Source organism: Glossina fuscipes, unplaced genomic scaffold (assembly GCF_014805625.2).
Source record: "Glossina fuscipes isolate IAEA_lab_2018 unplaced genomic scaffold, Yale_Gfus_2 112, whole genome shotgun sequence".
NCBI classification, from domain to species: Eukaryota; Metazoa; Arthropoda; class Insecta; order Diptera; family Glossinidae; genus Glossina; species Glossina fuscipes.
The window spans coordinates 4,925,346-4,948,790 of record NW_023998455.1 but is presented as its reverse complement, the minus strand read 5'-3'; the positions used below and the strand labels follow the sequence as shown (position 1 = coordinate 4,948,790).

Genomic DNA, 23,445 nt, shown 5'->3' with positions numbered 1-23,445 from the left:
GTAAACTAACGACACAGCAAAATTGTATTTTTTCAAGCATTTTAATTTCGTAGATGAAAATGCATTTAGGGATTATATATTAATGTATCACTCACAAATCAATCAGAAATCGTGTGCTCTTTAAAAAAAAAGATGCAAAGATAGAAATTAAATATCAGGCATGTGTATCTGCACCACTTGCGGCATAACGGTATATTAAGTTTGTGCGAAATGTCAATCGGTCCAGAATGAATTTTTGCATCGATCTAAGCTTGTTTATGCGTCTGGCTTGTTTTCTTGTGTTCAATCTACATATGGCAAATTATGAGATATTTTGATGAAATTTGGTGTACAGAAATCGTTTGGCTCAAGAACCAAAGCTACTGAAAATGATTTGGATCGGACCAATTTTTCGATCATTTCCTATACTGAGTTTTATTTCGAAAAGTTTGTTATATTAATAATTGCATTAAACGAAATGGGTGTGGGATGTTTAATAATAGGCCACGTCCCGATTTTAAAGTGATAAACGTATGCAATCTGCACTATTTAGTCCAATAATGAGTACAAACGAATTCGTGTTTATAGGTTCGAAACATTTTTCCCGGACCAAGCATAGTAGATCACAAAAGGACTATATACACGCGGGCCTAGTGTTAGACTCAACATTTTCTTAGTAACATTTAGAAATGAAAAGATATCTTTTTTCATGAACTTTAATTAATAACAAAACTTTCTCAATTTATTCAAAAAAATTTCGACTACAACCTACAAGTGAGAAAAATAATTAAATTTTGTTTTTTTAATTTAATGCTAAGGGCCGACAACCACTTAAAGCACCATCTTATATACCTTATTCCCATGAAAAGGTACACTTCGCACGGTAGCCTTCAATTGCGAGCATCATTTTATGAAAGTGATCTAACCCTGATCACTTCACTCATTCACACACAATTCGATAAGTGCAATAGCTTGCAAATTGTAGATATTTTCTTTTTTTTTATACCCGTCGCCCTTTTTGAATAAATTGCTTTACATGTATTGTGCCGATTTAGAGAATAAACGCATATTTGTACTCAATGATTTAACAGGTCTTTGTAAAAAAGCCATCGATGCGAGATTCGATTAAGGTTGTATATGCATTTACACAGAGATGTATCAACACAACGTTTAGTGTTCTATTTAGTCTCGTACGAGTTCTTAAGCAGTGAGGATGGGGTGTATCGTCATCTAGACTTTTTTCGTGTATATACAATTAATGGTACACCAGACAAACTTTAGCCCTTATGTGGATGAGCGAAATTTGAACTAGATGTGGGATTTGAAAGTTAGCTTAATTAATATCATGAATTCATGTTAATGATATTATTTGTTATTTGTCATAGAAAAATTAAAAATTAGAAATGGTGGAGTCAAAAAACAAAAGAAGGTCTACGTGGGCTTAATGTTTTTATCAAGCTATCATTAGAGACGAAGTTTCATCATAAATTATTAAAAATTAAATCTTGTTGTCGTATAAACGCTTACTTTTCGTACTGACGGAGCTTTAGAAACCTTTACTCCAATCCCATGTATATTTTTTACATTAAATTATATATGTCGAAATACTATTACTAACCGGTTTTTGCACTTTCGAGTTTTCCAAAATAAAACTTTAATGTTCTGATCTAATCTAATTTCAATACGATATGTCCTTAGGTTAAATCGTATGTTGAATACAAAAATATATATGCAGACATTAGGCATTAGACGGACATCAGGCAGACAAAAAACCTTAGATCGATAGAGAAAATGATTTTGAATTGATCGAAGTAATGAAGACTGCATCTACTATAAGTTCTTCCGATTGTTACGTACATCGGCGTAAACTTGTGCATAATAATATAAAAAAGAAAAAGTGTAAAAATGCTATAGTCGGACAAAGCCGACCACTACCCAAAAATTATATATTATTTTTTTGTAAATGTATAGTTTCTATGAAAACTCTCACATCGGTAAACACTCAAAATGTTAACGATATGATCCCAAGTTAGCGAACTTAAGTTAATTTACTTGTCCCAGATTGTACAACTTTCCTTTTGTATCCGTCGTAGCAAATCGCTAATTAGAAGGACTCGTTGCCACGAGATGATTTATAGACCTATGTGATCCAAATTCTATATGGTTAATTCCTCATATGGATTTGGATCCAAAAAATAAACCCAAGGTCAAAGTAATATTGTAAAAGAATTTTCATCAAAAAGTATTGAAACGCACGTCTTTTTACCGTATAAAGATTCAACTTTTGCAGGAGCGTTTATATATGCCGTGGAGTTTTAAAAACTGCTCTAGCGATTTTTAACGTGAAACTGTAAAAACTGTACTATTCTGCACTTTTCATATAACGAGTTATTATTATTATTATTAAAATAGGGTGTTATTAGGCGGCCGCCTATTGTATACCCTATACTATCCTAGGGATAGGGTTGAGCGGAGAGACAAGCTTAGATCAATTCAAATCTGTATCGGTTCTTTGGGTCTTTCTTAAGGTCTTTTAGTGCAAGTTGTGTTAGGTTACAACCAATTACAACCTATACTATCCTAGCACTATTCGTGTAATGACTTTAGATGGGACGAGGTCGGAAAAGTTGTGCTATTTTATTCATTTTGAGTAAGGCTTTCGAAAATTTGCGACCTACAGATTGAATGCAATGGATATACGTTAGACGGGGTAGACGGAGAGACAAGCTTAGATCGAATCAGAAAATGAATCTGTACCGATTTGAGTCTATCTCAAGTTCATTTAGCACAAGTGGTCTAAATTACAATCAATCACTCTACGCAAAGAGATTGCACGAAGCTCAAGCTGAAAACATACGTTAACATACGATTCCCGCAAATGTCTCAATTGATTCTCAAGCCGGGTCAATTGCCCGTTTATCACGAATAGAATCAATTATTCGACGATGGATGACGTGTTTTGGCTTTGGAAATTTTTAGTGTCCATTTTGCGGAAAATAACATATAATTATTATTTCGTTACATACTTGGGAGTTGCTGGTATTTATGGAATTTTGTTAAATTTTTATTTATTTATTTATCATTATTATTGTTATCATTAGGGCTTGCAAATAAAATTCTGAACTTGGCGCTTAAAATCTCAACATCATTTATGATCATTATTATTATTGTATTAATATTATCATTATTAGTTACTATTACTTAACTTTATGCGGTATATATTCATTTATATTTATATTTTTGTTGCAATTGTTACATTTTTTTATTTTTTTTGTTTTCTTTCACTATTTATTTACTAAAATACATAATGATTTATGTTAAATAATTTTGTTGCGTTTCAATTTGTTTTTTTCTTTTTTTTTTAATATATATATATATTTTTTTTTATTTTAATATATTTATATTAATATTAGGAAAAGTTTGTTAGTTTTATAAATTGTGGTTTTTTTTTTTTGCACTGTGTTTTTCTCCCATCAGTTTCTTTTTTTTTTTTTGTTTTTTTGAATGCGTTTGTTTATTATTTTTATTTTTGTCCTTTTTTTTCTATTCTCTAGAAATTGGTTACTTTTCTCTTTGTGCATATATTTTTTAAGTTTTCATTACATAATGAAATGTTTTCGAAAACATATTTTAAAATAGAAATTAAAATAATTCTCTATCCATATTATTATTAATTATTTATTATTGTTATTGTAAATTATTATAGCTATTGTTATTAGTATTATTATTTATTGTATATATATATATATATATATATATTTATTCATTATTGTTTTTATGAATTATAATAATTAACAATTATTATTAATTATTATTATGATTGATTTATTATTATTATTATTAATTAATTAATTATTACAATTATTAGTTATTATTATTAATTATTATCATTTTATATTTATTATCTCTTTTTTTGGAATTGTAATTATTATTATTATTATTATTATTTCGAATATTGTTTTTTTTTTTTTAATTCTTTTTATTAATACTTTCTGGTGTCCATTTTATTAAATAATAATAAAACAAAAGAATTATTCATCTCGTTATTAATATAATTTAAAATTTAATTAATTTGCGTTTTTTGTTTTTCATTTATATGTTTTTTATATATTTTGTTTTTTTTTTTTCTAATAAAAACTTTATTTTTGGTGGGTTCAAAGTTCGCGCGATAACAATTTAATGAAAATAGTTTTGTTCGTATTAAAATTAGGAAAGCAAAAGTAACATAAAAATATTTAGAAATTAAAAAGAAAAAAAAATAAAAATAAAAAAAGGTAAACATTAAGACATAAGAACTAAAACAAGTTGAGATGTGAAGTGAAAACCATTAAAAAGTTTACGTTTAAGTTGGTGATTACAAAATCTTTGTACATAACAAAAATATTAAATCAATCAATTAGGACATTTTAGTTCGGTATGGCTTTTTTGAACCGAAATATCTACTTATACTCTACACTACTTATGACCCAAGGACATAGTAAATTTGTGTGGACTTGAGAAAGACTTGAGATAAAGTCATCTTTTATTATATCCGATTCAATTCAGAGACATTTTTTGCATCGCTTTAGGTATGTCTGTCCGCCTGTCCGTTTTATAGTTTCTTGCATTTTACCTAAACGTCTTAAACTTTTGCGGTACACTGACGTGTTTCGATTCAAGGACGGACTCTATTGAGAATGATTTGGATCGGACCACTTTTCCGATCATGCCTTCTGTCTAAAGTCTTATTTTGAAAAGTGATTACAGGAATAATGTTAGCATAGTGTAGGGTATTCTTGTTTTCTTTTACTTATATATTATTATTATAATAGTTTTGTAGATAGTCTGTAAGGTAAAAAAAAAATGAAATATATGAACTGATGTTGAAGCTTACAATGAAAATTTGAGATTTTTCATATCGACAATTGATTTCAAATAATTTGCCATGTTTGCATATGGTTTTGATTTTAATTAATAAAGACTAAAATTTTATTGAATCACAGAACTTTCGTGGCATAATTTATGGGTTTTTAAGCCTCTTTGTTTTTGTAATTTTGTACAAAATTACAAATTAATAATTAAAAATAAATGTGCAGTGTAAACTCAAAATTAAAAGGCTGTCACCTAGAGACCAGAGATTGCCAGAGAAATTGAAACAAAACTGTAAAGTTTAGTTTAGATCGGGACTGCGTGTTTATGTATGTGTATGTGTGCGTCTGTCTGTGTGTGTGTATATATATGTGTACACGTATGTAAGAATATACGTGCTTTTTGGTCTCAGTGGCAACGCACTGCCAACTAGTGGCCTTACTCTAGGATAAAGACTCATCCCGGAATCGGTTTCGTATTATTCATTCTCACAATATCATTCTACCTCTCCCGTCCAAATCTATTTCAAAATGAATCATTTACGTTTTTTTTCTGCACGTTGCCGTCATCTACCGCAAACGGACGTGAATCTAAGCCATTGCTCAATAGTTAATCTTTCAAAAATTACTTTTGTAATTTTAATAAACACTTACTATGAAGCACTATATACTATGAGCCAACATATATGTACGTGCATGTATATATTATCTCTGTATCTCTCTCTCTCTCTCTCTCTCTCTCTCTCTCTCTCTCTCTCTCTGCCAATTAACGTTGTTTCAAGAACACGCCCATCGAGATTTTCACATTCATTAACAAGTTAACTGCCTATGTCCTCATCAAATTTTATTATTACGAATGTATATTTGTCTGCCAATTTATTTTACACAAAGTTTTTGTTGTTTTATCAAGTCATTTCGTTAAAACCTAATTTCATTTTACCCACATACCGTGTTTGACGAGTATACTCGTCATCGCTACTAAGGTCGACACAGTTAGTTAGAGAAAGCTACAGTTAACTCCAATTACAGCCAATAGAAGAAGAAAATCATTGGAAGAAATTTCCAATAAACGTTAAATTATTTTCTTCGTGTTTTTTTTTGTTTTAATTTTACAAAATTTAAACCATAAACTGTTTTTTTAATATACGCAGAGACAACATTTTTTAAAAAATAATATAACAATAAATGAAATGTAAGAAAAAAAAAGTACAATTTCCAAGGATGATTTAAGAAAGTATCGAAAGATAAACATAAAAAATAAAATAAATAAAACTAAAGAAAATAGAAATAAGAAAACTATAATCGACTTAAAATGAAAAAAAGGTGAAATCTATCTATATCCTAAAATATTAAGCAGATGTGGGCGTTTCTCTACCGGCACTCCGCGAACACTTTTATTAGTATATCTGTTGTAAGTTGTAATAATCAATTAACAAATAAAGCAGTGACACCGAGATTTATCAGCTCAGTTTTTTATTGTACAGTAAAAGTTCTTTAGTCGCGGGGTATATGTGCCGCGAATACAGAAACCGTGAATACGGAATCGAAATTGAATACCTATTGGAATTTTTGTATTATTACATATGTACTTATTAGATTCGCGAATAAAGAAATTTATAGCCGCGAATATAGAAATTTTTTTAGTTTTTTTTTAATCCGCGAATAGTGAAAACGCGTATGAAGAAAGTGCGAATAAAGAGCTTTTACTGTACTGCATAAGCGTCCTTTGACTTTTAACTTGCGTTCAAGAGATTGCTCTGTGCTTTGTGGCGAATATTTGACACGGACGGAAAGACAGATATGCAGAAGCCGACACTATCGATGGATGGCGGGTAGAGGAGAGGGAGGCAGAGATCGGAGGATATAATGACGATAAAAGAAATAATATCGAATAAATTTCGTAGAATGCAATAACAATGATGATCTCTAGGGTTACGTGTATATAAATTATATTTTGACTTGGTCAACTACTTAAAACATATTGTGACTAGAATAAAAACAAGTAAACAACTTTATATATTCGATCGTGGCCGAATCTCTAATACCCATCATCGTTATCCTAAAAAGATGAAAAAAAAAAAAAAAACAAATTTTCATACTCGATAATATTGCGTGCAATTGAATAGAATACAAGTGAACATTTATGTGATGTGTACATGCTGTTGTTGTACTTTTCGAGTAACAAGCAAAAAACATGAAAACAAACACGTTAACAGTGTTTTTTGCATAAGTGTGTTTGCTTTCAAATTGTCTTGCAATATTTACAATAGACATGGCGGCCGGACGGACGGACATATTTAAATTGATTTCGAATTTTGACACCGTTTAAGAGTGTATATAATTTAATGAGTCTTGGAAGTTCCCTTCCGGACCTTCCGGATTACATACCTTCCAATCTTCGGTGATGGATATGAGAAAGCAAAAGATATAAAAATAAAAATAGCAAACATAAGCGTCGGGATCAATTAAATATATACCTTAGCAGAGATGTGCAAAAATTATGTTATTAATTGCGTAGGCATCGATCGATCGATCGATGGATCGATTTATCGACAATGTTTCCGTAACAATTTTGTTTAAAATTCGCGATTCGGTTAATAATATAATGGGAAACTTTCGTTTCTCTCAAATTCATTTTCAAATTTCATCAATTGTTCTAAATTAAAAATACATGAGTTATATATATGCATCTTGGGAATTGTACGATTAGACAAATGTATGTAGGCGTAAACAGGTAGACAAGACAAGACAATTCAAGTCTGTAGTCTCTCCGACATATACCCGTCTATTCATACTTACAAACTGTATGTCTCGCCTTTCGCATAATGGTTTATAAAAAAAAATCGTTCAAAAGCATATAGATAGATAGATAGATAGATTAGAAATGAACAAATTTTTTCAAAAGCGATATTAATGAGAAATGTTTTTCTAATAAGAAATGAAACAGATATATTTTTTTCGTTTTTAATAGATGGAGAGATTCGTGTTAAAGCTAAATAAAGTTCAGGCACACATTGAGAAAAGCATATAAATGATATTTTTTGTGTTTTTTTTTTTTTTTTTTTTTGGTTTTCTTTTAACAATAATTAACAAACTTAATTAATGCTATATTTGTGAGTTATTGTTTTTGTGTTTCAGTTGCGGTTTAAAAGTGTTTTGTTGCATTGTTTCGAAATTTAAAAGATTTTTGACTTAAGCTTTAGGTTTTCTTTGTTGTTGTTCGTTACGTGACTACGCGTTTTATAGATTTTTTGTTTTTTTTTTTTCTTTTTTTTTCACTATTCAATATCATGCATTCATGTTACATTATGTTTACTACTACTATAAACTGTTTAATTTATTTATTTATTTTATATATACATATATATAAATATATATATATATATATATATATTTTAGTTCAATTAGGTTTTTTTGCATAGTACATCTAGTTTTATGCAATTTATTATTTTATAACAGCATCACTTGAATTTTTATTCTTTTAATTTTTTTTTTTTTTTGTTTTTTTATGTTGTTCTGTAAACGTTGGAACATGTTTTGTGGTTTTTAGCAAACGTTGCGTTTTTTCCTTTTTTTTTTTTGTTGAATTCTTGCTTTTATTAAGAGGTTTCTAATTAAATCCCTAATTTGCTTAAACATATACATAATTTTTTCTATACTATTTTTTGTAAATACAATTTTTTCTATTTTTCACTTTTTTTTTCCATTATACAACCGAAAATATATGCGTGAAACTTAAATCGTAAAACAAACAGTTAAAAATTTTTTCATTCAAGAAGCAATCATCATAATGTTTATGATAAAAAATAAAAAAATAAATAATAAATCGTAGAATTTGTAGCACAAGTTACTATAAATTCTAAAAAAAAAAAAAAAAAAAAAAAACAAAACAGAAAATAGTTTAACATTAACATTGCTGCCTAAATAAATACTAACAATAATAATAATAATAATATAAAAATAAATTTTTTGTTCCGCGTTTCAAATTTAAAAACGAGATTTCAACTTTGTTTTTTTTTTTTTGTTTTTTCAAAATCACTAAATTAGTTGTGTGCAGTAAAAACCAATAGTTTTGCACGCATTTCTGAAGCGTACTAGATTTGTTTGCTTAACGTTGCGTCTACGATGCGGCTTCTTTTAAAAAACTTTTCGCTCGGGACCAAATTTAGGATTGACGTAGGAGAAACCAGCGAATTCGTCTTGATTTATGCAACGTACTACGTCAGGTGGTATGGGCGTTAATACTGGTTCCTCTTTAGTAAATTCTGTATCAAAATTATTGGCATCTCGTGGATTTTTCTAAAAATAAAATTAAATTCTTTCCATTTACATTCATCATAGTTCTCTATAATTAAGATTTCATACCATTTTCGGTCGGAATGGCGGTTTCATGTTGCGTTTTTCTAATTCATCCCAATCCAATTTAGCAAAGAATGGATGGCGACGTATTTCATTTTCATCACCCGAACAGCCCAGACGCTGATCAGGATTTTTAGTCAAAAAACCTATATATGAATTAAAACGGAATAGAGAAATTATATTAGGCTTGGATGAAACACCAATAGGCCGCTTTAGTTTGAAATAGAAAAAGGGAAAATGAAAAGGGTCTCGAACGGAATATGGACCTATTACATTATGACCAACTTATGATAGTTTTTTTTTCTTATTTTTTTTATACGAGCAGGTGCATAACATAAGAGGGATTTGACGGATGGCTTTCTAACGCTTTGTATGCTGAAAGGTGCATATAAAAAATATCTATCGTACATTTTAAATAAATAAATGTTGTACTTAACTCGAAGGTCAAAATAAAAGGTCGGTAAAAGTTAATTTGGTTCCTATTCTAATAACACTCAATATGATGAATTTAATAAACAGAACCTAAGACATTCGCACAATCATTTTAAAATGTATGGAGAAATGAAATTTTTATTTGGCATTCAGGTGATGTCGCTTATACGCGCTGACGCGATGGTGGTCAAGAAGACTTGTAGGTAGAGAGCGATGGAAGAAAAAAAATAGTGTTGGTGTGCCATCGATTTTATCAGGGAAACCCCGGGCAAGACGGGAAAGATCCTTGCTGGCTGATTGTTCCAATGGCGCGTAGTGTGATTAAAGAATGACGAGTCGCGATAGTGCGTCGTGCGATATATAGGCAATTCCTGGACGAATGGGTGATAAAGCTGAGAAAGCCTTGTAATCTTGTTGACAAATCTCTTTTATATATGTGTAACACTTGCCGTGGATTGAGCTAGTGCACTACCCGGACGTTACGCCAATGCTCGGGAGTGTCGAGAGTTTTGCGAGACGCTTGTGTAAGCACACGATGTAAATCGTAGGGATATTGGCTGCAGCGAAGTATTTCCTACACCGCTTTGAAAAACGTAAGGCCTTGCGTTGATTGCGTTTTCCACTCCGAATATATGCATGTATGAACATCAAGGATAGCCGATTCTTCTATATTGACAGGAAGGCAAGGAGACAATGTAAATTATGATATTTCAAAAAGTGTCTGTGCATTTTCGATCGACTCGATTAACATGGTTAAGTGTGTGTGTACGGGTTAACCGAATGCGAAGGAGACTAAGGAAGACGTTCGATGTGTTAATGGGGCTTCCGCTTTGAAGTGGAATAAAAAAACATTTTTTTTTTGCAGTATACTTGAGTACCTTTCAAAATGGACACAGATTCGCGTGATAGCCAAACTGGATATAAAACATCGTCGTGCATAATCGAATCAAATAATTCGTCTTCGTTATCGGCTTCAAAAGGTGGCTGACCCGCCATCATTTCGTACATGAGAACACCAAGGGCCCACCAATCAACTGACGCGCCATACTCTTGTTCTTTTAAAATCTCTGGAGCTATATAGTCGGGAGTACCGCAAAATGTGGTTGTTAACACGCCATTCATAATGCCTTCCTATAAGAAAATATCGTCAGAATTTTATATAAAAAAAAAAAAAAAAAAAAAAAAAATGCTTCCGCTTTAAACCTTGCACATGCCAAAATCAGCTAATTTACAGTGGCCCTCCTGATCCAGCAGGATATTATCCAATTTCAAATCGCGATATATAACACCGGCTGAGTGTAAAAATTGTAAAGCCAATGTTACTTCGGCTGCGTAAAAGGCAGCGCGAGCCGCCTCAAAACGTCGGGCCTTTTGAATTTGAAACATTAAATCGCCACCGTTAACATACTCCATAACAAAAAATAAACGATCCTAAAATTGATCGAAATAAATTAATTCAATTTGCGTTATAAGGTGCTGGTGAATCTCTATTTTTTTTTTTCTTTTTTTTTTGTATAATTTACCGGAGTTTGAAAACAGGAATGTAAAGCCGTCAAAAATGGATGATGCGCAGCCAAAGCTAGTATACGTTTTTCGGTCATTGTACAATCGACATCGTCATCTTGTATTATGGCATCTTTTTTCAATACTTTAATGGCGTAAATTTCATCGGTGCCTTTCTTTTCGGCTAACATCACCTTACCGAATGAGCCTTTGCCTAAGACCTTAATGAAATTGAAATCTTGTAAGGCTGTTTTACCGGGACGCGAGTCATAGTAACGATTGGCATTTGAAGAACTCAAATCGGTGCCGGCACTGCCCACCGTAATACCACCAGATGTACCGGAACTTAAAGTCTGTAGCGACATAGTTGAACTACGCGTTCCAGTCGATATACAATCGCTGCTTTCGCTATGAATACTAACACCATAGTTATCTTCACCGCCAGGTTGACTTAAATACTTTAATTAACAAAACCAATATAATAAATACGGAATAAATTATTTTTCTTATTTCTTTTTTTTTTTTTTTATTGATTTACCTTAGAACGTCTTGGGGCCTGTTTATCGGGAGAAATGCCCAATGAGCTGAGAATTTCCGCCATTTGCTTAGTATTAATGCCACAAGTATTTGCAACATTCTTTTGGCAACGTTTATGCACATTCATATTACACACCTCGCACTGCAGACCCTGTTTAATGAGACCGTACAACAACGATCCGCAATGATCGCAAAATGTAAAGCGTTTATAATTATGGACTACAAAACGATGTGGCACATTGACATTGAATCTCTGACCTGCCGGCACAGGTTCCAAATTATTTTGCTACATTTTTATAAAAAAAAAAAAAAAAGAAAAAAGAACAATGGAGTGCATTAAAAAAACGCAAGAACATTATAGTCGGCCAAGGCCGACCATTCAATTACCCTATACAACATTGTCTAACACGATTCTTACTTTTGCTATAAAACACGAAAATCATATCTTATTTCATATTTTTCAAGTACGTATTTATTATGCGGGAAGGGGGTCCAAAACGAAACCCAATGTAGCACGAGTTTAATCCTTACAAAGGGCAGAATCGAAAAATAGGCGTAGATGATCCAAAGTTTCTAGGGTTAATTTTACATGTTAAATTACAATTGTTTTTGTCGTATGAATTTATGAGTTGCGTAAAAATTTCCCAATCGCCGGTCCAAAGTTTTCGAATCAATTTAGAATGCTAAAATACTACTACTCAGCCACTGTTGCCGAGAAGTTTTGAAAATTACAATTTGTCGTGGTCGAGAAAGTGGACCGATTCGAATCATTTTCAACAACGTTCGCCCTTGGGTGAAATTACGAAACAATGCGAAGTTTCATGAAAATATCTCAAAAACTTGCGACCTGTAGACTGAACATAAATTAACATGGACAGACGCCCAGACAGGCTTAGATCAAGTCAGATTATGACTCTGAATAGATGGGGTCCATCTTAAGCTCTTTTGCGTGTTACATACGTTCTAGGTCTAAAGACACTAAAGCTAAGTAAGTATAAATACGCCATCATTTTTACCTCTTCGCGCATTCCTGGACATTTGGTAACGACTGAACGATGACATCTCTTATGTACCACACAGGTGCAAACTAAAAATTTGATCAAGAAAAATATATATATATTTTAGTTTTTTTCTTTAATTATTTTAACAATTTTGTTTTTGTTTTTTAATTCTCATAACATCGCAGGAGCAACAAATATATATATATATATATATATATATATCTATAAATGTATAAAAAGCATTCAAAAATAATAAATTTCATAGAGTTTAGTATTATTATTATTATTATGTCTGATATTATTCTATTATTTTAGAATTAATTCTCTTCCTTTTTTTTTTACATACAATATTAAAAATTAAATAAAAAAAATTTTTTTATTTATTTTTTTTTTAATTATTAACTTAAATAGTCAGTCACAAGAAGCATACATGCGTATATGATAAGTTAGTGACTTTATTTATTTATTTTTTAAACAGATATTTATTTTCCATTAATAAAAGATTTCATGTATAACTCAAAAAAAAAAAAAAAAAAAAAATTAAATAAATAATGCGTTCGTCACTTGCATGCAATGTGTAAAGAAACGAATAAAAGCACAATGAAGAACATTATAGTCGGGCAAGGTCGACTATTAGATACCCTACGCCACTTCGCCTAATACAATCAATCAAACAGTATGTAAGTAAATAAAGTGACACATTATTTTTATACAAAGGCGTACGTTTCATGAAGGTCCGCATATTGATTGATATCCCAATGGAATGGATCATACGTGATTCAAATTCGGCAAAGTTTATTTCTATCTCAATTTACTATTATGAACTAATTTTCACCATAAAATATTTTAACCCTGTGTCTATTTACTATATAAAGATGCAGTTTACGTCAGAACGGCTACATTGGAAAACATTCAAAAAGTTTCTGTTACCAATTTGCAATGTCTAAAGACTATCGCAGAGCGAGCTTTGTCGAGACATTTTCAAAATTGCAATTATTTTCCATATAATGAGTTTGCAAAATCGGCCGAAGCAGTGGACCGATCCGAACCATTTTCGATAGTGTTTGTGCTTGGATCAAATTTCGTCAATATAACTGAACCTATAGCTTGAACATAAATTGAAATGGACAAAAATGGGACAGACAGACGGACTTGGATCAATTCAGAAAATGATTCTGAATCGTTTGCTAAATGAATCCATCTGAAGCCCGTCTGCGTATTACATATGTCCATACAAGTGGTGTAGGGTATAATAATAATAATAATAATAATAATAATAATAATGATAACATTAATGATTTTAGCAAGAATTTTATTCAACAAATTATTTAATGAAAGTGTAAATGAATGCAAATTTTGTTTTTGCATTTAGATAATGAACTGATCGAGCACGCAGATCATCAGAGAGAAAAAACAAAAAATAATTTTGATGGAAAACCTTTGTGAATAAAAGTCAATTACTGATCTGAGTACATAACAACATAATAATCCAAAGTCGTAGCCAATACTGGGCAATAATTTGAATTAAATATTTTGTTTTATCTAATTTTGTTAAAGAATGTTTTAGTGAAATATCAATTTAAAAGAAAACAATGCCACAAAACTTCATCGCGGGCTTAATAAATAGATCGAGTAATCCGCTGTTTTTTTTTTTTTTGATATTCAGCTAAACTTCTCGCACTACGGTGTATTCAGTTTGTACGGATGTAGTACGGATGTAGAAGATGGGTGAAATGAAAAGACTCTTTGTTACACGAATCAATTTAGAAAGTGATTCTCGCTTGTCCGTGCGTCTATCTTTCTTGTTTTCTTGTGCTCAAACTCTTCCAGATCGTAATTTTTCAAATATTTTGATAAAATTTTGAACTTCAACATACCTTGGCCCAAGGATGAACATTATTGAAAATGATTTGGATCGTGACACTTTTTCGACCGCTCTCCCAATAAAGGTTTATCTTAAAAAAAATCGATAATACGATTAACCGTATTAAACGACGTAGTGTAGGGTATTTAATGGTGGGCCACTCGTCTATAAAGAGACAAAGACAATTGAAATACTTCATAATAGTGATATGTATTTTAAAGCAAATCTTTTAGACAGCATTTGATAGTCATCTGCTTATGAATGCTTAACGTCAGTTACTATGGACGGAGACAAGTCTTGTAGCATTTGATGAAATTATTCGTATGACGAAAAAAACGAAGAAATGTCGCAACATTTAATAGTCTGGTGATTTTATGTAACCGTAGTCACTAATAAGTTGGCGAATGACTTTTCCCATCTAATAGTAGGCAAGAATTTGTTCTCCGTGCGCTCCGGACATCTATGTTCCGGACCTCGCCCTGGGCGACACAGATCGACCTTGTAGTATTAGATAAAGTTATATTTAAGGACATCCTTTTTCCTCGGCCATAATGAAGCCTTTACGGTATCACAATCTTTAATATTTTGTTAATTTTAGCTAACACCGCCCGTGGCTGTTCCCAAGTAGTAGCAGGCTCTCAATAGGCTTTAGATACTTATGTCGCTCCAATTTTTTTTTTTTTTTTTATTATAAAGCTGCACTATTTTGTCTTCGTAGATTTTCCAATGAAGAAAGAGAAACTATCGAGATAGCTCTGCCATCATGCTCCCTAACGCATAATAGTACAATGTCTAGAGCAGTTTAACTAAAGCGAAAACAAAAAAAAAATTTGCTTTAAAAAGTAAAAATAAATCTTTCGATTTTAAAGAAGGTAAACAAAGAATCCAAAAAAACAAGACAGACAGAGAGGCGGACAGACAAGCCTAGGCCGATACAAGAAGTTACACTGTTACGTGTTTCTGGGTTAAAGTACGATCCCAACGAACCATTTTTAATAGCGCCCATCCTTGGACCAAATTTTGACCGTGTAACATATTTCATTAAGGGATTTCAGAAATTGCGACCAAAAGTTGAACACAAGAAAGCAATGCAGACGGACACAGACAAGCATGAATCACTTTCTGAATCGATTGGTGTAATAAACGAAGGTTTTATCTCACGCCCTTCCGGGTATTGTCTACATATACACAAACTTAATATACACTCGTATCACGAGTTGTATAGGATTTTCATATCCTAGCATTTTGCGAGCCATTTGATTAAGAAAATCGTTTTCGAAAAAAATGCGATCTACAACACGCCGTGAACTATAGAGTAAGCATAAATGAATTACGTATTCACAAAATTAAAAGGCACAAGACACTAGAGCAAAGGCGATTAGATGTCAAAGCAAAAAAAAAAAAACTGCAAAAAAGGATAAAGGATCATGTTTTCTTTAAACGTTATTTAAGATTTGAAAAATTCATCTTACATAACTTTAACGGATGTGAAATTCAATTTAAATATGTGATTGAAGAAATATTGAATTAACTCAATTTAAATGTTTCCTCTTGTATAGAGCAAAGTAGTTCTTTGTCTTAATAAGATTTCAAAAAAATTCTTGAGCCATTATTTGATTGATAAAATCTCGAAAATAACGTTTAAGATTCATGAGGAACGAACAACACATCGGGACACAAAGGACACTAAACATTCACAATACAAATATATATTTATGTTTTTCTTCGATAAATGATTTTTGTTTTTTCTATGTAATGCAAAACACATACCTTGACATTGGTATCCTTGCTTACCAATTCCCCTGCAAAGGCAAAAAATTTGCGTAGCTTGTATATATATGTATGTACGTTATATATATATATATATATATGTACACATATATGTATTTATATATATATCCACATATTTTATGCATATATATATATATATATGCATATGTATGTATTCATATTTTTATATAAATTTTTTTCTTTTTCCTTTTTGTTTATGTACATCAATATAAATAATTATGAGCAAAAAAAAAAAAAATAAATAAATAAAATTACTTTTCCCTTTGGATGGATGTGTATAAGATGTTATTCTAAAAAAAAAAAATAAATATAAAATATTTCTGCCGAAAATTTATCAATATTAATTGATCAAGAAAACAACCCAGCATATACAAAAACACATACATATGTATATATAAAAAGCATACAAAATTATATTATAATTGATGAGGAAAACTAAAATTACAACCAGAAAAAAAAAAAAAAAAAATCACTAAAGGAAACTAAAAGGATATACGTGTACCGAGAGAATTCAAACATAAAACATTGAAAATAAAACCCAACTTTTTCAAAATTATTATGAAATTTGTTAATTACCGATAAAAATAATACATAAAATATTCTTATATGAATTTTGATATACACACATATTAAATTAAACTTCAAAATATAAATAACGTAACTTACCAAATGAATTCTCGACAATGTGAACAAAATGTCGGTTGACGTAAAAATGTCGCCATAAATTTATGACCATTAACCTATCATAATGAAAACAACTATTTTAATGATCGTTTCCAAAATTATTCAGTTTGTTAAGATTTATTAAATCAACTAAGCCAATAAAAAATGGGGCTTATAGGTCCCATTTTTGCAATTCTTGTTGGTGTAATCTTTATATGCATGTCACCTACGACGGTGACGGTTCATATACTTGAAAATATTGTATTTGATTAAAAATGAATTTTTCCAATTTTTCCAATTTTTAAAAAGCGAATATTTTTTAATTCCATTATTCTTCTACGATATTTCATTTAAGTTGAATGACGACCCTGTACTGCCGAGATCCAGCGTAAAAATTTCACGTATGCTAAATGCGTAAAGTTAACAAACGGATAATAGCAGAATGGAACAATAAGAAAAGAGAATATGCTAAGGACTTTCAGCTTAACTGATGCTTGCAAACGTATCTTTGAGGAAACAAGGAAAACTTACAGACAAGATTGTCTAGTTCTAATCGTGGTAGTTTAAAACACATTTGTAAAGCAAACTTTTGAAGACCTTGAGTTAATATCCATATATATATATACTTATATATATGTAACTTACAAATGCAACAATTTGCTTCCATTCCTCTGTCGGGCATTATCGAATCTAAAATAGCGTTTTTGCGAAATTTCAATATCCTAACGATTCGGTGATGACTTTTTCTACATGCCTATGAACTTATACCAGATCGGCTTAATAAAGCTTTCAAATTAAATTGAAGTGATACTGGAATGTTTTTATTCAGACAGTTGTATAATTTTACAAGCACGCAAGTGTTATCAAATTATACGCAATTGGCATCGAACCACCGGGAACGGTATTATTCAGTACAGGTGTCGCAGATGATCTCGAAGTTCATTTAAATCATAAATCATCTTTTCATTCGAAAATTTTCTAAAGAGAGATGGGGACGGAAAGCTCGAAGAGCACGATTTCCTTACCTGATGCACTCGACGTCGCATGGCTCCGCGACGACGATTAAAACCGGCACGTTCTTTAAATTCTTTATTGGCGCCAGCGCCGCTAATCGCATGATCCACTTCGGTAGCATCTTTATTTTGATCTAGAGGCAATTTTACAAGTTTACACGGATTTTCTTTTCATTCATAATTTAATGAATGCTTACTTTTTGATTTACCGCTGCGATTTTTCAATTCAAGTATGACGTGTATCTTGCCTTGAGGTTCCAAATTAACCTACAAAAATAGATTGCAATTTCATAAATTTGCATTTGCCTTAATAATATAGATTTTAACGCTGTCCTACCCACAAATCAGGCACAGGAGACTCATGTTGCATAATATCTTCAAAAGGTATTATGCAATTAGCAACGAAATCATCCGGTGGGAGTGCAGCATCATGGAATACTGTTAAATTAATATTTTTACCATTCGTAACATCGTGTACGAATTGTTCATTCCAAACGGGATCGAAAGTTTTCGGGCGTGTAGTTGAACGGTCTGAAAAGTAAATTTCGCATTACCTTCATAATTATATAACAATTTTTCAGAAGTAATAAAAAGATCTTTAAACTTGCACAAACGAAGTACTATCGATTGAAATACGATAACGTGAATAAGAATTAATGACGGTAATCAGTTTTAATTTTATTAACTCGGCAACCCTACATACAAAAACTTTGATACTGTAAGTTCTACAAATTTATTATTACAAATTTTGTAAATTCGTGATTGCGAGGTTAACTTTGAGATTTTTTATAATTCTCGAACTTTTTATACAGAGCAGAATTTAACTAGTATGAAATAACACAAAATGAGAAAAGACAATTGAGAGAAGTAAATTTAACAATCTATTCGAAAATTTCATTATAAATTTAGGTTAGATTAGGTTAGAAAAAGTTACTTCTGTTGGAAGCTTGCACACGACGTGCAAATTAAAATAGTTTTGTCTAGACAAAAAAAAGAATGGAGTTATCTTACGAAAGCCTTAAAAACTCCTCAAGAAAAATTGCTTTCGAGTTGCTTTGCGCAAACGTAAAGAAAGTTTCTTTTCAATATTTTCGATATTCTACCAAGAAAAGGGAGCGAAGGCATGTGGTTTTGCGTAAGTTTACTTCTAAGAAAGGAAGATGAGATGAGTCAATGAGAAAAAGACGTCTGAGGGCCCAACTCGTTGCAATAAGATTCAGAAATTGAGGTTAAGTTCGCTTTTTGAGGTTTTCTACTTAATGAAAAATCTCAAGCAAGTTGCTTCAGGTAATATTTTACTATTTTGCATAGAAAGACTTTACATTTGAAAAACGTGTTCAATATAAGTTCAATCTTTTTTTTTTCTCATATTTTTTAGACTTTACTTACCAAAATGAACGTCATCCACATCGATCGAGACGTACGGGTCAATGAGTTGATCATCTGCTAGCTTTCCAAATGTTAGATTATGACGCTTTTGGAAATCTGTAGGGCGCAAACCAATCGCCTCGCAGACTTTTATTTGTAATTTACCCGTAAACATAATGGAAAAAGGTGAGTTATTTGCTTCTTTTTTTGTTTTTTTTTTATATTTACTACTTGCAAGTTGCACTTATAATTAAGAAGAGGTTGTTGTTAGAAGTGTTATTGTTACAACCAGTTGAATTTTTTTTTTTTTTTTTTTTGGTGTGCGTGTGTTATGTTACCTCGTTATTTATTGTAACCGAGATTCGTTTGAAATTACGATAAGCGACATGAAAATGTAAACGGATTCAATCCAAAATGAGAAAAAAAAAAAATGAAAAACAATCACTATTATCTTGTGGTAGTAGACGAAGGGAGGAAATAAAACGTTGGCTTTTTATGATTAGCTTTTATTATCGTTATCTTTACAATATATATGCATATATGTATGCAGTGTTAAGGAGTAATGACAAGGATTTTCTTTTTGTCTGTTTGGATGAGCGGCTGCCCCGACGCTCTTAAGTAAAAAAATCGTTGTTATTGTGCGATTATCACAAATTTATTTAGTTATGCGACGATCTACGAATTAATATATAATTTTTAAAATCAGTTTTTTTTTTATGTTTTCAAAATAGTAAACATATTAAGCTAAAAGTTTTCGTTGCGATAAAAACGGTAGAATGGTCATTAGGTTTTTTTTAAGTTTTTACTTGATTTCAGTTACCTTAAGCACACATGAGTAGAGACAACGTATTCACGATGTGGGATAGCAAATAAATAGGGTACGAATCTAAATTGAGAAAGGCATACTCTAAAGCAACGTTACCTTCAAAGGGGGCCTATCGGCTTAGACCGTTACGCTTACATTCCGACACCTCTATCCAAGTTAAAAAATCAATCGAATTTCCCTATAAATATACATCGTATCGGCGCCGGACATATGCTTAAAATATTAAGTACGAATTTTAATATAATACTGAACTTTTACAAGTAACGTCATTCTCAAACTCTTTACAACTTGCCGGAAACGAATGTCCAAATATATTGGAATAATTCCATAGTTTGCAAAGGAACCGGAAGCAGATGCTAATCTAAAGTTTTATAAAATTAATTTAATCACTTCAACTATTATTTTTTTGGGAGAACATGTTGGTATCTAAAGTTTGATCGGAGTGTATGCACTATTATATAGCAGTTAAGGCCTTCAGAAAATTCTTAAATATAAAAGTGCTCTCGATCCTCCAAATGATAGGCTTTTAGTTACTAAAATGCTTTGCGGTCTCACTTAGTAAACTTGGTGTTGCGCCATATTCTTGTGCGTCAATACACCAAAATTGAAAAAAACAATAAGAAAATTTATTCGGTCGTGATCGAATCTTTTATATCCAGCGCCGTTATCCTAAAAAAGTCTTAAAATAAGGAAAAGAATTGAATTTTCATGCTCTCAAATATTAGGAGGGCGCGGATGATTTGTTCTGCTCTCAGTGGAAAAGATCAAAGGCGAAGGTGTTCACAGTCTTTATTGCATAGGCATGTGGGCATTGCAGGTGTGCCCTTTGCCCTACTTGGGTCATTTTCAAATTCTTTTGCAAACTTCTGGACGATATTTCGCTGCTACGAATAATGAAAGCTTTACGCTGCACATGCATGCTGTTGGGCATGCTTAAGTGCATTCCGAATTTGAAACTGGTCAAGAAGTTACACACTTTATAGGGTTATAAAAAAAAACAATATTGAAATTTTGATATGCAACTACGCAGTTAGGTAAGCTTCACTTTTTGTGCAGCATCGCCCGCAGAATATTCATTTAAATTTTTGTAGATTTATTTGCTGTATTTTATCAGCAATACGCAGAGGTATTCGCAATTCACGTAACACTGGAGGCGTATACTTCGATCAATTTGGTCCGTTTTGAATGTTTCTGCCAAATTTGAAGAAGATAGCTTTATTTTTGTGGATGCGAGAATATTTGCTGCAGACGGACGGATGGATACGCCTAAGTCGATTCAAAATTTGATACTGATCAGGAATATATATACCGTGCAGGGACTCTGATGTTTCCTTTTGGACTTTGCAAACGGTTTGACAAAATGAATATATGTGTATCAGCCTTTGGTGATGGGTGTAAAAATGCCATCAAATCTCAGAATAAAAGGAAACTAACGAACGAACGACTAGTGGAACGGACATGTTCACAGATCATATGCAAATTATGAGCACAATTTCCCAATTCCTCTTTAATAACTAACTTTCAATCTTAATGTTTATATAATTTTGCAGAAACGTTAGCTGCTGTTTATTTGGAAATATAGGGTGTCTCCACAAAACTTGTACGAACATTTCGTGATTGTAAAAACAGTCTATATTTAGATGGATTTCAGATTACAAGAAAAGATACATTTTAGAAAGAACTATCGAAGTGTGTATACATATTTTTTGGAACGCTCTGCATGTAAAACGAATAAATCTAAATCCGCAAGTAGCTATAAACGTATGTTGCCATTTTCTGCCATACTTAAGGTAGATGTTCTCATTAACAAAGAATAATAACTTTTTGTCTGCAGTTAACCGTTTATTATAAGTATCTTATGTTTAATTCCCTTCAAGCATATTAACATTAAGGAAATATTGACGGAGCAGGAAATTTGCAGTATTTTATATACAACCTGCAGTATGTGTGTGCACATTACAAATAAAATACTGCAAAGCATTTCGCATTAAGCAGCCAATCAACACAGAATCGTATAATATTCAACGTTAAAGTTAGCTTCGCTGCTGTCGTTCTAAATGATGTATTACACAAATTCTTCTACTGGACCGTTCGATTGGCGTTTTTTTTCTCTCTTTTTTTTTATAATCAAGTAACTTCTTTTTTTTTTTTTGTTACATTTACATTTTCAACTTGTCGATTCGTTTAAACAGACTTTGTTAAGGATTGAACTTTTTTTAAAAATTTATATTGTAGTTTTAATATTACTTCATTTTCTCACGAATATGCGTGTGTGTATTGTTTTCTATTGTTATTATTAGTATAAGTTTCTTTCTTTACTTTAGAAACATTTGGTAAAATGTCGCTTTTTATTATTACAAGCTTTCAGTTTATTTAAACGTAAAATATTCCCATCGCATATAAAAACACAATATATTTCATATCTTCCTCTTATTTTCAGATATTTTCTGTAATCTCTTTTTAGATATTTACAATATTTTGCTGCGACTGCACTCGTTGCTGCGGTTCTGCTCTTTTCGCCACTTTTCCTACTTAACTTGTATATCAACTACAATAGATTTTTTCTTTTTTTCTCTCTTTCTCTTTTTTGATACTTAGAAGTTCTTTGCTCCTCTTGTCTTATAAAATTTTGTATGTGCACGTCGATAAGTTTCTATTCATTTTAGTCGATATTTTTAACAAATGTTTTAGAAAATGATTAGTTCTTTATCCGGTCGTTAAGATTTTATAAATTTTAATTAATATCTATTCGGTTTTTTTTTTAATTTTGAATATGAAAAATTTTCCTTGATGTCCGAAAAAAGAACTTCTTGCACTCACAAAAAAAAAAACACGGTTGGATAACTAAGGAATTTTTAGCGACTTTCATGTCATTAACTTCCTATTAGATTTTGTTATAGTCTTACCATTTCAAAGTTTCCTGATTGCACTCGTAAAGAAGAGTTTTTATCTAGTAAAATTTCTAATTGGTGTCGTTAAAGCAATTTATTTCTCATTATATTTTCAACAAAAGAAAGCGCGTTGCATTTTTGTTACTCCTCTTTTTTAAATCAACACGGAAGAGACAATGTGGAAGCTATATTGGAAATGTACCGAAATAGGAAGCAGAGCTTCAATAAAATAGATTCATCAGTTAGTGAAAAATGGCAGAATTAATGAATTATATTTTAGAAACTCGTCGCTTGAATGAAAGCGCTTTAATGTTGAGTAGTTTAAAACTTTTTCACAAATTCTTACAAATTTCTTATTCTATTAAAATCTT

General features: G+C 31.2%; 1 protein-coding gene across 6 annotated transcripts; it reads right to left on the bottom strand.

Annotated features, from left to right (window-relative positions):
• Positions 1-8,311: 8,311 nt before the first annotated feature.
• LOC119639163 (protein kinase C) lies at positions 8,312-23,003 on the bottom strand. Of its 6 annotated transcripts, none has more exons than XM_038036411.1 (14): positions 22,120-23,003; positions 19,379-20,032; positions 18,327-18,520; positions 18,187-18,256; positions 18,002-18,123; positions 16,980-17,053; positions 16,293-16,324; positions 12,674-12,744; positions 11,659-11,943; positions 11,141-11,578; positions 10,821-11,048; positions 10,496-10,748; positions 9,192-9,331; positions 8,312-9,125 (listed from the first exon to the last, which is right to left on the bottom strand). In XM_038036411.1, the coding sequence occupies exons 2-14, from the start codon at positions 19,530-19,532 to the stop codon at positions 8,964-8,966; spliced, it is 2,223 nt and encodes a 740-aa protein (XP_037892339.1). In that variant the 5' UTR covers positions 19,533-20,032; positions 22,120-23,003; the 3' UTR covers positions 8,312-8,963. The 6 variants fall into 6 exon arrangements, with proteins under 6 accessions (XP_037892339.1, XP_037892341.1, XP_037892342.1 ...); XM_038036413.1 differs by having other exon boundaries at positions 22,347-23,003; XM_038036414.1 differs by having other exon boundaries at positions 22,656-23,003.
• Positions 23,004-23,445: the final 442 nt, after the last annotated feature.

What these genes read in the sequence shown, in the direction of transcription:
- LOC119639163 (XM_038036411.1), bottom strand. Translation starts at nt 19,532, where the DNA reads ATGTTTACGGGTAAATTACAAATAAAAGTCTGCGAGGCGATTGGTTTG. An exon ending in GCAAGGATACCAATGTCAAG is followed by an intron (nt 12,745 to 16,292) that starts GTATGTGTTTTG and finishes TCAAATTTTTAG; the next exon opens with TTTGCACCTGTGTGGTACAT. An exon ending in CTGATTTTGGCATGTGCAAG is followed by an intron (nt 10,749 to 10,820) that starts GTTTAAAGCGGA and finishes ATTTTCTTATAG; the next exon opens with GAAGGCATTATGAATGGCGT.